General features: G+C 38.5%; 2 protein-coding genes across 14 annotated transcripts in view; one reads left to right on the top strand and one right to left on the bottom strand.

Moving 5' to 3' along the window:
• Window positions 1–211: 211 nt before the first annotated feature.
• HESX1 (HESX homeobox 1) lies at window positions 212–10,765 on the bottom strand. Of its 13 annotated transcripts, XM_009688222.2 has the most exons (8): window positions 9,692–10,010; window positions 7,564–7,668; window positions 4,616–4,889; window positions 4,047–4,111; window positions 2,156–2,414; window positions 1,836–2,041; window positions 1,467–1,568; window positions 212–472 (listed from the first exon to the last, which is right to left on the bottom strand). In XM_009688222.2, exons 5-8 carry the CDS (start codon window positions 2,367–2,369, stop codon window positions 374–376), a joined length of 621 nt encoding a protein of 206 aa, XP_009686517.1. In that variant the 5' UTR covers window positions 2,370–2,414; window positions 4,047–4,111; window positions 4,616–4,889; window positions 7,564–7,668; window positions 9,692–10,010; the 3' UTR covers window positions 212–373. The 13 variants fall into 13 exon arrangements, with proteins under 13 accessions (XP_009686517.1, XP_068763844.1, XP_068763843.1 ...); XM_068907743.1 differs by having other exon boundaries at window positions 4,047–4,889; XM_068907742.1 differs by having other exon boundaries at window positions 2,156–4,111.
• Window positions 10,102–14,006, top strand: part of APPL1 (adaptor protein, phosphotyrosine interacting with PH domain and leucine zipper 1) — a 32,527-nt gene continuing 28,622 nt past the window's right edge. The window contains exon 1 of the mRNA XM_068907739.1: window positions 10,102–10,309. Within this exon, the coding sequence (XP_068763840.1) occupies window positions 10,256–10,309 (54 nt within the window). The 5' untranslated portion in view covers window positions 10,102–10,255. The remainder of the gene's footprint in view (window positions 10,310–14,006) is intronic.

Genomic DNA, 14,006 nt, shown 5'->3' with positions numbered 1-14,006 from the left:
TGCATATTGCATATTTTAGACTTGAATTTTCTTAAAACTATGAAGTGCTGTTGTCTTCAGTTAAGCTGTAGTAATACATTGTAGCTGAAAGTATTGTGCACTGATTAGGTTTTCTGTTTCTTTCACTGCAAAAATATGCAAACTTTTCTGAAAATATTTATTAAAATAGACGGGAAAAGTTTACTTTTTCCACAAAAAATAGATAATAATATTTCACGTATTTACAGTTTATTTGAATGAAAAATCACGATAACCTTTCAAATCTAGGGATAAAACCATCAAATTAATATCATCATTACTTAATTCGAGTTATGAAACTTCAGTAATTCTTCATGTGCTATCATAGTAGCTTAACAGCAAACCATTCTTCTTCCTAGTCTAGTAGGTTGGAGGTGAAATTATTTTTCACCATTAGAAACTGAGATTCTCGGTGTGATCTTTTCAGCTTTGCACGACGGTTCTGGAACCAGATCTAAAATTGAAATAAAAGGTACACTTTTCAGAAATACAGCACCGTAAGCAGGATAAGCTTTGAAATTTAAAAATATTTACACAATTTCCGATTTTGTGAAATGCCTGTAGTTTGGAGGTTCAATACAAATTTAAAATCTGCAAATGATAGCCTATAACTGCCTGTAACAATTACAGTAACAACACAGAACAATATAGTATTTCCCAACCTTACTTGAAGGTGAGGGCCAGCTTCACTGTAATTAACACAAAAACTAGTATCACTTTCAGTGACACCAAATCAGACCCTGGAAGATCCTGAGTATCTGGAATTCACATGCAAGTCAGTGGAAACTTAATTCAGCACCTCAAGAAGTAACATCTTAACTGCAGCATAAAGCTTAACATCAACCCCAACCAGACTTGCATTAAAAGCTTTAGTAAGTATCAAGGCCTGTCCCAAAAATCTAATGATATATGGTATGCTTCTTACCACATTTGATTAGTTGGAAATCAGTAATTAATAAACCTGAGCAGACAGTGCTTTTCACCAGACAAAAACATAGGCTCAAACATTGGTGCAATAAAGTGTTTAATGCTCTATGTTTAATGCTCAATGGTTTAATGCTCTATTGACAATCTCACCAAATACTTACACATTCAAATTATTTTAATACTGATTTCAACTTTATTTTTCAGACATGGTGAAAGGCATAATGTAAATATGGTTTTAAAACCTAGGAGCAAACGAAGCTTTGCACATGATAAACAGCGGTGAAAAAAGCAGAGATCATGGAAATATTACAGTAATAAATGTAATATTAATACTACGCAATAAGGCTTATGACTTCAGAAAGAATTCGGTGGCTTCCATTTTACATATTACTGAAGGCATATCATATGAATAAATTTATTAATTGTGATTATTAAAGTTATCGCTACTGTCCATCTACCTTTTTATATCACTGAAGACGACACAGATGGAATTACAAAAGCGTTTAAATAACTTTAATTACCTGAATCCTGTCTTCATCTAAATCTAATTTGCGAGCTAGTTCTTCTCTAATGTCAATGCCAGGGTAGGAGTTCATTTTGAAAACATTTTCCAAAACTTCAATCTGAGGAGATTAAAACACACTTGTTGAATAGTTATCACTACCTTCATAGGAGGAAAAAAAAAAGAAAGAAAGAAAGAAAACACACTAGTTAGTTCAACAGGAGATTTCTGAACAGTGTCTGGACAGTTCTGATTGCGCATTTACATTAGTGCCTAACCAAATGTCTTTATGCAGAAGTACATGGTACTGAATTAGCCAGCTGTTACAGGCTTCTACCAACATTTTACTACATTATATTGTTTTATTTAAGTGGTAACAGAATCCCACCTGGTTTCTAGTGAAAGCAGTTCTTGGTCTTCTACCCCTGTACCAGCTCAATTCTCGTTTGAAAGACAGCCTCTCAGTGACGGAAAAATATTTTTCACATTTCAAAACTTTTTCCTCTTGTATTGTATTACTGTTAGTATGAAATAACGAGTTTTCACAGGAAGCGACAGGGATTTGCAGATGAGGATTACTGCCTTCATGTAAAACTAGAAAAAACAAGGAAAAAAAACAATTTAATGGTTTGCAGTAGAAATATGACAATATATAAGCTTTTACTCCTTTAAAAATGTAAGATGTTACAAAACTGACTGCTGACTTACCCAAGTTGGTGCATGTATCCATCCATGGTCGATGAGTTTTCACAGGTGGAATGACCTCTTTTTTCTGCTCCAATCCCAAAATACTTTCAATGGAGAAAGAGCACTGTGTGGCTTTATTTTCTACAAAACCAGACGCTTTCTGAAGATTCTGAGACACTGATGTATTAGCAGCACACAGTGATGTACTTGCCATGCTTTCACCTTCAGCCAGCATACCATGTATACTGTACTTGCATTTCTCTGCAAGTCCTCCTTATAGCTATGTTGACAAGGGGGTTGGATTTGCAACGTCATTAATTAAAATCTTTTATTAGAAAGTTTTAGCATGTCAATGAAAACTCTCCCACCAAGAGGCACGAGGAGTTAATTGTTTATTTGTTTGCAAGTAATTAGCAACTAATGGTGACACTAGGGGGGCCACCAAGAGGGACAAGAAGCGTTATCTCTCCTAACCAGAGCATCGACTTAACTTTCTCAACAGAAGCTATGCACAAATATAGTACTTCTCTTTTATTTGAAATCATTAATGTATAAAATCAGTTTTTAAAAAAACTTTATACTCTAATGGACTCCACTTACCTAAACATAGCAGCATGATAGGAAACCAGTCAAGTAATAAGTAATCTCATTTAAGTGAATTTCCTTCCAAGGAAATTTAAAAAAAAATAATCTCTTAATGCTATTAGGGTAATCCCAATGAAAATGCCTCTGTTTTTTCATATGCATATGTAATGGTGAACGTGGGCAATAAAACAACAATAGCTTTTGGCATAAGGCACTGTGCAGTGCGTTGGCAACGTTGTCAAAGCTCAGTGTAATTGCCTTCCAAGTGCATGGATTAGTTAACAGAACAGTTGCACCAACTATTTTAAATAATTCATGCATTCATTTTTTCCTATTAAAATAGCTTTATTGCAGCTTTTTTGAAAGAAAAATGTGAAATTTCCTTAAATATTCTTTATAATATTAATGTTCATAATATTCTTTATAGTATTAATATTTATAATATGCAAGACTTGAAATAAAACAATATACTGTAATTTACTGTTTTATAAAAACCTCAAGATCCTTTGACTGCTAGAGGTTCCTCCTCATTTCTCATAAGCAGGTTTACAACCAACATAAATTTATTTTAATCCGATAGAGACAGCATTTAAAATGACCAAAAATGATGAGTAAGGGGAGAAGTGAGATAAAACATACATTATAAAGTTCAGAGTCTAAACCCAACATTCTGATTTTGTCCATTATAAAGAAAGCATCAGCCATCATATTCTTATAGTCAGGTTCCTGTCTGAGCCACATAGCAATTCTCACCTGTTCAAAATTAGCTTTTGATTTAGGACAATCTCTTCAGAGCTCTTCCTTTTCTTATTTGAGATAGAGCCTTATTTGATAACACGCAAAAATGCAAACAGAATGATTTAATTTCAGGATGCAAATTTCATACCTCTTAGATAAAACTTTGAATGTGCAGCAAATTAAGTAGGATGTACTTTTAGAGGGAAAAGTCTGGCCCACTTCATGTTCTGTTTTGTCACTTTCTCAAAGTAGTTTATTCTATGTAATGAATCTCATTCACATGGCTAAAAAATAATATTCAGGAAGTAAACAACCCCGCTTTGAATTTTTGTACATTCATAAAAAAATCAAAAACTAACCTTTAGGAACAGACAGAAGTAGGAAAATCGCTTGAGAAATGGCACAGCATGGAACAGACAATGCAGTGCTCAGTAAGATTCTATTGAGAAAGTATACTCATATATGACTTTACATGGAAAGGATGCTCAGCCGGAGAACATTGATTTATTAGGAGTAACTTTGTGTTTTGCAGTGAAACTGTTGCAAACTGAACTATCAGGAAGAGTAACAATTTCAGAAGGAATCTTACCAAAGGCACCTTATCAGCACACAGCGGGCCTTGAAGTAGCATCAGAATAACTCCACAATGACCACCTGGAAGTTAAGCTCCGACTGTCATTTAACTGTCTAAGCAATAACAAACTGTAGATGTGAAAAGTGATAAAGATTGGTGTATGAAACTGACTGTTGCTCATTGGCCACTGAAACCCACTCTGATGATATCAATTTCGACATAGTGGCACATAAAATATCACAGACATCTGTGAGTAAGACTGCCTTTGTATCTATTTGATGACAACACCCTAGTTCTTTGCTTGAGCAGAAAGCATTCAAACTGTGCTAGCTTCCAGATTAAGTTGCTAAAATGCTGCCTTAGAAGTCCAAATCAATTCATTTTCAGTAAGAGATTTGTAGCAGAATGTCAAAACTGAGAATTGCAAGAATGCATTGACAGTGCTTTATGTGTATCTTCTGTACTATGCTTATGGTATTTTATGAACGTATATGCAGACAAAATACCACTCATGGCAAAAACAATTTGTGGATTATAGGTTTGAGGATAAGGCAGCACTGCATCTGAGGAAGAGAAACACATACCTGACAAAATCTCTCAGATTCTCCTTAACACATGAACCTTCCTTTCTTCAGGAAAGTCAGTGTAAGCTTCCAGAAAACTGCAGAGCAGCTGACATACTTTTTGGAAAGTCCAGACGCACGCAGATCAAAATTGGAACTTTCATTGTATTTACAGGAGCCCTTAACATGTATTTTGGTAGCCTCAGGAAAAGCCTCTTCTGTCCAGGAAGTTCCATCAGTTTTATGATGGAATATGCGGTGAACCAAAGGTCACTGGAGTCCTATCGATCTCTTCCTGTGAAGAGCAGTGTTAAGTAAGGGCCTTACAGTCCTTTATGTTGCACTGCAGCTGTTCCCAATAAGGCAACCTATGACCTTAGTTAAGCAACAGGATTTCTTTTCTTGACTGCAAAGTTATTTTGCATATACAGATTGCATAACAGGTAATAAGAGATAACGCAAAAACTCTTATATACCAGTGATTGTGTAATAGCAATCATTCTAAGCAAAATCTTCAGCTGTTAGTAGATCATTTTTCTGCCTGTATAGCTCTACATGGACTAACAGACCAAAAAAAAAAAAAAAAAGCCAACTCTGCCCCCCAAACCCACCAAGAAAATGATGCATCATCTATGCAGAGCTGCTTACAGATTTCTATTTTGGCAAGGTTTCATATAAGCATGATCACTGATGGAGAGACAGTCTCTCGAATCCAAAGTGTGGACTTTAAAAACACAATGAACTTTTAGTGATTTTAATACAAACAGCTGGTTTCCAAATACAGACAACTAAAGTTTCTTTAAAAGCTGGAAGAAGAAAAAGCACTGATACACAAGCCTTTCAGAAAATATTTCTTCCATTTCAATGATTATGAAAGAAATTAATCTCAGCCACATGGTTGAGACTGGGACTACCACACAGACCAAGGTCCAGAGTGGTAACTACCTTCGTAAGTGATCTCTTCAACGAGCTACCAAGAACTATTAAGACAGGCATATGCAGTGTTAAGAGAAATATTTATAAGCGACACTTAATCTCCCCAAAGCTAACCATTAACTAGATCAAATATTTACAATCTATTTTTGGACTTTCTGAGCTTGTGGAAGATGCAGAAAACCTTCAGTAAGGTATTCTGATTTTAACTCCCACTTGGGAACACTCAGCAACTTGCAGGCTTCCCCCTTCCCCCCCCCCCCCCCAAGGGAAAAGAGATTGTGATAGCTCTCAGAAAGAATCTTCACAAAATAGGCCAAAACCCAGATATCTAAGTTTGTTAGACACATGTTGGAAACTAATCAAATAGTGCCATCTGGTGTTTATACTTGCCCAGCCATTAAGTTTGTTCAACAATGAATATTCAGACAGTTGAATAAGAAACTGTGCTACTACTAAAATAATCATATGATATTAATTTGCTCAGTGCTGAATTGATTCACACCCAGGAACAACAATGCAGTAACATATCAACATTCTGTTTTTAAACTGAGTTCTTGGCAGCAACTTATTATAGGAACTGGAAGCACCAATTAATAAGTTCACAAAGTGGACGTGCACATCACACTTTCTAATTTCTGCGGAATTCAGTGAAATTGAAACATCATATTTCTAAGAGACTTTTATAATGTTCATGCAGCTCCACATATCTTGTGGAGACTTCACAAACTGTTAAGAGAAATTATTCTAAAGATAACAAGTCTACTTCATTCCAAAACTATATACATGTAGAAATATATCTACCAGGAAGTCTGGCTGAAGACCAAACTTCCAAAGTTTGCGATACTTCTTTGGAGAGAAGCTTGCTTAGTTATATATAAAATATTTGTCACTAATGCAAAAATAGTCAAACCTTTCTATAAAAAAGTGAAAACAAAAATGTATTTTCATGGGGCAGAAAGGTTACAGTGTTTTAGATCTAAGAAGAACTGACAGTAAAGAAGTAGATTCAGTTTCTAGGAATTTCTACTAAAAGTAGAAATACAGCTTGAGCTTCCATTCAAAAATGACATCCCCTTTTATTGCTCATTTCTAATGGGCCAAGATTTCACTTGCAAGTCATGAATTTATCTAAAGAATTTTAAACAAATAGCTTTGAGTAAATAAATACCACAGCAATACAACAAACATTAGGTTGAAAATCCTGAGTAATCAACAGTCGAAAAAAATCACTGCTCCTTGGATGTACAGATCTGCTCATTTTACAGCACCACATGATTGGTGAGGTAGCTAACTCTAATCTTCCTTTCTGGTTTGGCCCCACTCACAGTTTTTTGCTGAGGGACAGCAGAGTCCATCTGTTGAGTGGCTGGAGCTCTTGTACTTTAGAGAAGTGAAGCCTCTAAGGACTCTATTTATAAATAGAATAGTCAGCTGAAGTGACCACATGAAGAGTTCTTGGTGGCTTCCATCTAAAACCCCACTGGTCACTGTTGCTACCTATTAGCATTGTCACCTATTGCTACTCCACTGCCAAGTCACCTTTCACAATAGCCTGTCCAGTATCTTTGGCTTTTTAGAAATAGGCTAAATGGTGTATATACATCTTTCTTGATCACTTATCACACGAAAAAAAAAATTGCCTTTCATCTCACCTTTCCCACAGCTCCTTCACCCAAGTGCAGCAGTATCTCACTGCCACAGACATTCCACACAGAGCTCCCCTCCTGATACATTTTGAATGTGAATGTTATAGTCAAATGTTATAGTTATATAACATTATAGTCAATGAATGGTATAGTAAAAGCCAGCTTCAAAATTTAGAGGTTTTTTCGTTTGTTTTTTTAAAAGGTAAGAATGCCTCAAAACTGCTAATGTTTCTCATAAATAAATAAAAGCAGTTAGCTATTTCTTGGCTGAGTTAAAAGCTATTTTGACCCAGGAAGATTAAATGAACACAAATAAATTCAAGGTAAGTCCAAGGGTGGCACCAGCAAAAGTTTGAGAAAGCGCATGTAGATGCAGATAAGACTTACCTGATTATCCAGACAGCGACTTTCACCCTCCAGCAGAGGCAAAACGTTCACTCTGTTAGCGGACCCATCTGAGGCCCTCTAAAGAGCCGTTGACTGCTCTTCTCCCTGTTTATACAGGGTCAAGCGTCAGTTACCCGCACTCTTACCGTTTCCTAGCAGTCATTGATACAAAGAAGAAAAAAAGAATCACAGAGACTAACAAATATATATATATATCTATCTCATTGAAAAAGACTGATTAGTGCGTTTAGAGGAATTCATTATCATCCAAACTTGTCTGCTGCTGTCAAACTTGCATCCCAAATAACACCTTCTGATGCCTTCTAACATTTGTAAAAAAGTATATGTAGCACAACAAGACCAGTAAGACATTACAGAATGTTTTATGTAACAGATTTACTTAAAAACCCTGACTAATAATTAAAAGAAGCTGCATTATATTACAGAATTATGAAAAAGATCCCTACTTGCTATTAAAGCCAGTGGCAAATGGACCACTAATTTCAACAGAAACAAGACACGTTTTTATGCTACGTGCCAGCTGAGATACCAAGACACATTTCTACATACTAAAGACATGTTGTCAGTGTTTTTTTTAATGAAACATTTAGTTCTCTGATTTAAGTGCTGTTCTTCTCAACTCACAGCAGCTAAACAAACACATTTTTCTTCTGTCACTTAAAGCTGTAAAAATATAAAGGTAACAAAGAACAACTCTTTTTAAAGTTACTTGCTACCATCTTAGCATTTCCTGCTAAGGAAATGAATCTTATATATTATGTAAAATAGAGAGCATTTCTTACAGAAGACAGCTGTAAAAATTGGTCACAAGTTAACTGATCTCAAAACCAGAAAGTTATGCATATATATATCTCATGAGAAAATACTAGTGTGCCATACAATAGTTATGGATCCAATCATAGCTCAGCAAGTAATATTTTAATGCAGAAGACCAAACAAGAAGATGAAAGACTTAATCTTTAAAACACCTTGTAAGATAACTCTATTATTGCTCTCATGTGACAGGGAAAGAGTATTGACAGTGAAACAGTGTGACTTGCCTCAGGCCACATGAGTCACTAGCTGAGCTGGTAAATGAACTGACTGAACTGAGCTGTAACACAGAATTCCTCACCGCTCCCTAAAAAAAAAGAAATTCTCAAAAAGCTGTATTTGTTTACAATTTAATACCAGCTTTTTTCTTCATTTGCTTTTAAAAGCAAAATGTAATCTTATACAAACATAAAATAAGGTCTTCATAATAAGACTGTACAATAGTTAATCATTTGCTCCACCGGCTAATTTAGCCTACTTTCTAATCTGGTTGTGTATTAAAAATATAAACTGCTTAACCTGCAAGAATAATTTAAAATACAGTAACTAGGATCAAAATGTCCTGGTCTCAGAGCTGTAGAAAGGGCAATTTAAGAACATGCTATTTTTAAAACAGTGCACAATGACCTGGTTCAATTCTAATAAGCCCTCAGAGCAGCCTCAGCCACTTAGAATTGGCCACCAATCTGTAGCAGCAAGTTCAGCCAGCCAAAGAAACCAGAAAGCCCATTAGGACTGATTACACCCTCCTGAAGGGGAAAGACCACACTCTGCTCTATAAAGAGTATTTTTTCCATTCAAGACCCATTCAGGAACAGCAAGTCCTCAGCTGAAACCGTGACTTTGTAACAAAAAATACAAAGTATTTATGGATAGAAAGAAATCCCTTCCTGCTAGAAGTCCTGAATGATGATGGAAGGAGACAAGAGACAGATAAAAGGGGACTTCTCAAAAGGGGTGTTCCTGGTGCTCAGGAGAGTGCTTCTACCACAACAGGGCCACAATAGCATTATTCCCACTGCACTTCTGCCCCCAAAATGATCTCTTTTTTTTCGGGGGTGGGGTAGGGGGTAAGACAATAACAGAGTAAAAAAAGACAAAATCCCACTAGTTACAGTGAGGCTAGAAGAACATACTGAATTAACGCACAACGCCTGTAACTCCAAACTCAGAAGAAAAAAAAAAAAAAAAACAGCGTTTTCCCAGCAACTTTGCCTGACAACCATCTCCGTCAGGCCCGCAGAGCTCGACGCCTCAGCGTGGAAACAGCCCTGCGTCAGTGCTTCTGACTCACCTCCCCGGACTCGGGGCAGCCCACACGCACCGGCTGACAGGGCGCCCTCCCGAGGAGCGAGAACAGCTCTTCCCCCTCGCCCACTTATACTGACGGGGGAAGGAGGGGATGCTAACGAGGGGGGGGGGGAGGGGGAGGGGAGCAGCTTACGGCAGGGGCGCGGCGAGCACTGACGCCCAGAGCCGCGGCGCGACCGTTTAACGGCCCGCGCGCGCCCCTCCCCCGCCCCGCAGCGAAAGGGCGGGATGAGGGAACAGACCCTCGCGCCCACGCACGGGCGCGGCGCGGCCCGACGTGCCTCACACCGCCCACGTGCCCCCCCAACACCTACAGACAAACTGACGCAGCCGCGAACCAATAAGGAGTTGGACAGGCTGAGGCGAAGGAACCAATAGGAAGAACAGAACCGGAAGGGGGGGCGGGCGGAGAAGAGCAGGCGGGACATCCGGCGCGAGGCGGCGGCGCCCGTGTTGTGAGTGGAGGGAGGGGGGAGGGGCCCAGTCAGCTGGGTGCGCTGTGGGGTGCGGGAGCTGCAGCGGCGCAGAGTCCACCCCGGCGGCCGCCATGCCCGGCATCGACAAGCTCCCCATCGAGGAGACGCTGGAAGACAGCCCCCAGGTGAGAGGGGCCGCGACGCAGCTGGCTGGGCGGAGGTTAGGCCGGGCCTCGCGCGGGGGCACTGGGTCCTGCGCCACCCCCTTCCCCCTCCCCTTCCCCCGCTCCCTCAGGGGCTCGGGGAGACGTTGGCGGCCGTTGGGAGAGAGAAGCCCGACCTGGGAGCGGCGCAGCGACGCTGCTTGCGGGGCCGGTTGCCTTCCTGTTCTCCTCGCCTCTGGTGCGGGAGGGCTTCGGCCGTGGGCTGGTCGGCCTGGGGCCGGGAGTCACGGCTCCTGGGCTGTCAACTCCGGCAGTGCCCCGGCGAGGTGTCGCTGCGGCGCCTTCTTCCCGCTTGCATCACCGCATCGCCTCAGGTGTCCTGCGGGTTCATTAGCTGCTTACAAAGTAGCGAGCTTAATGACGATTTTCTAGAGATACTGTGCTGCATATGCAAGTGCTTTTGCCTCGGGCGTCACTGTGGTAGCTTGTCCCTCCCTTCCCCCAGCGCCAGATTTACATTCATGATTTATTTTGGAAACCTCGTGTTGAGAAAACCTTCTTTACTGGATCCTTTACTTCTCAAGAGGAGTTTTGTTATGTGTGTATAGTTTACTGAAAAGACAAAAGGTTTACTAGATAAATATGAAATGCAGTTGCTGAATGATATCGTGATGCTTGTGAGAAGATGGGAAATGCATGGTGCTGAGAGACCTTTAATTGCTGTTTTCTTCACTTCCATTTCTGCTGCTTGAACTTTGTCAGTGATGCCATATATTACGTTACTATTTTTTACTATTATTAAGCAGGAAATGCTTTATTCTGTTGTACTGGTTTCTGTTGTTGGCAGCAACAAGTACTTTGCGCACTCTTCCTAGGCATGAATGAAAGTTAGTTTATAATATAGTTTCTCATATGTCAACGGTTAGAATTAGCATCATTGTTTTGCTGCGTTGTCTATGTAGATGAGCAAGATTTCTTATATTGTAATAGCATGTTCATTGATACTTTTGATTCCTCAGCTGTAGAAGAGGAATCTACAGAATGGCAGAAGAGAAACTGCCATTTGCTTAATATGAAATATTTACCCCTAGAATGACAACCATTTTAGCAAATCCACATCAAGTGGAGGGACTGCTTAGAAAAGACAACAGAAGATCATGTCGCGAATGCATCATTGCATTCGAACAGAGTGTGCCCCGTGTAACTCTAATGCCAGATGTCATACTGAGTTTCAGATGAGAGCTAACCTGTAGTATAGTCTCTGGCCCATCTGACTGAAATAAGGAAAAAAATCTGAATGCACTATAGTAATACTAATTTAAGAGAATTACCCATTGAAGATCTGTTCTCAGTGTATGGAAATCGGAACTGTTTTTACTTATAGGAAACGTTTTGAATACTGAATTTGTCTTACACATGACAAGTAGGATGAAGCGTTTTCTTCAAGCCCTTTAGACTGGGACATCGTTAGGGAAGCATATGAGAGAAGGTTACTTATTGGAACATGATTGTAAATTCTTTTATTGCCTGTCTAGAATCTTTTCATTTGAGGTTATCTGTGATAAAAACTGATTAGCAAAGCCTAACTCAGCCCAGTGCTTACTTGTTGATGTGCAAGATTTGCTTATATCTTCTCCTGTTTTAAGAACAAAATTTTACATCTTTCAGCCAACCTAATATTTCAGGTGAATTCTGACTGATCACCTATTAGAAAACCATGGCGGCTTAGTTGCTTTGTTTCATTACATCAGTTCATTTCTGTTACTTTGAAATCAGCATGGTTAAAGACACTTTAGTTTTGTTTTACTTAATCACTGTCAGGTTTTACTCTTCTGCTTCTGGTAGTGGATAGTGTCTGATGCCATAAATGGCAACAAGTGATCCTTGAGGAAAGAGGAAACCCTGTTCCCTTCAGGAGTTTTCATGATGCTCTGATTATGATGAAGTGTTCATAATGTTTTGCTGTAATATTGAAGGAGATCATCAACCTAGACAATTGTTTTGTGGTGAATTGTGGACTGGAATTGTGCACTTTTAGACATGTTTGAGACTGTGATTTTATTTTAAATAAATATCAAATCAAACTTGTTCTGCATTTGAAGGAAAGAAGTGTTTTTCTAAAATGGCAATGCCATTTACTTTGTCTTGATGCAAGATAAAAATCTAACCGCTCTGGCTTTGGACATAAACCAAATGCCAAGTTTACATTGTTTTTGCTAAGCGAAGGACTTTGATTCAAATATCAATTAACTTAGTGCATATATTACACACATGTTCTCTGTCTCTGTATGTGTGTGTATATATATGTATATATATAGAAGTATTTAGAGAGAGTTTCTGCTCAGACTTGATTCCATTTGCAAACCACTACACAATGAAAGAGCTAAGAGACACGACAGCACAGGCTCTGCCTCACGTCACTTGCAGTACAATATGTATGATGGTATCGAATGCTTAACGATTCACTGGCTTCTCACTAGATCATTTCTTTGTGTAGCTTATCTCCGGTAGCTTCTAGTGTACCTGCTCTCATATATGACATGAAAGAGTCTCAAATAATATACACAATTTCTCAAGTTTTTGCTAGAAACAAGAGTAAACAATTCCTCTGACTTTTAAGCTAAGCAAAGGTCTGTCATTACTTGTTTCCAATTTCAGATTATTTTTCTTTCCATCAATATGACATAGGGTCAGTCTGAAGTCTGAGAATCAATAGCTGATTATTTTACGATAAAACATAGAAAGTACTTTCTTCTGCAGTGTTCTGTTTTAAAAAGTAAAGATCATCCAGAAACCTAGCATGATATTCCTTTCAAATTGCAAGTTGCCAGTATTAATGTTCAGGTTTAAAGGTCAGGAGTATGCTATTTGGAGGTTATGGTACTATATAATTTCTTCTTTTGCATTCTTTCATGTCTGTCTGCTTCACTGGGAGAGTCACAGCTATTACAGTGATGCAACATATTGACACGTCTGGCAAACATTTGAGTTCATCTCCAGCTCTTGCCTCTTGCACCCATCCTCCACACCTTTTTCTACTTATTTTATAAACTAGAACCATCACTGAAGTGATTTATTTTGTTCATGATGCTATTTTTTTTAAGGTATCTTGTAAGCATTATGTGATATCATATTTGTGAGACAACCGGTCATCTAATCTAAGTTAAATAAAAGGCTTTCATGTCAAGCTAATGATAAATGACATACTTTTTACTCACTGGTAACTCACTCATATGTACTCTCTGAACATCATTAAAAGGAGAAGGTCAGAAAAATAGAGCTGAAAAAGGACTCTGTGCTTCAAGGGGAGATGGGCCACGTTCCAAGTCATTTGGCTGAGACCAAATCCTGTTGTCTCTAGAGAATCAAAAGGAAATGTAGAGATCAAATCAGTAGGATGGTGGAGTGCAGGTAGGAGGATACAGTCAGCTGCTAAATTCTTTGTAAAAGTTTATGACAAGTGAAAATGCAGATTTTCTAAAACTGTAAAAGAAAGGTTTGTTCGAAGAATGATTTAACAGAAGTTTTTATTGCAATCCAATTCTGTTTTACTCCAGAAAATTCACTTGATCTCTTAGCAAATGTTTAAGTGCTTTTTTGAAATACTTTCCCATACTCAAAGAAAGTAATTAGAAAAGAGATGTTACCACTGGATACATAATAAGAATTAGAGACTTCCTATGCAGACTTCCTGTGTGTGAAAATAACTTGCAGTTTG

Source organism: Struthio camelus, chromosome 14 (assembly GCF_040807025.1).
Source record: "Struthio camelus isolate bStrCam1 chromosome 14, bStrCam1.hap1, whole genome shotgun sequence".
NCBI classification, from domain to species: domain Eukaryota; kingdom Metazoa; phylum Chordata; class Aves; order Struthioniformes; family Struthionidae; genus Struthio; species Struthio camelus.
Note: the sequence above shows the minus strand (reverse complement) of the source record. Positions and strands in the feature narration are given on the sequence as shown.

What these genes read in the sequence shown, in the direction of transcription:
- HESX1 (XM_068907752.1), bottom strand. Translation starts at nt 2,369, where the DNA reads ATGCTGGCTGAAGGTGAAAGCATGGCAAGTACATCACTGTGTGCTGCT. An exon ending in CTGCTTTCACTAGAAACCAG is followed by an intron (nt 1,569 to 1,835) that starts GTGGGATTCTGT and finishes TAATCTCCTCAG; the next exon opens with ATTGAAGTTTTGGAAAATGT. An exon ending in TAGATGAAGACAGGATTCAG is followed by an intron (nt 473 to 1,466) that starts GTAATTAAAGTT and finishes TTTCAATTTTAG; the next exon opens with ATCTGGTTCCAGAACCGTCG.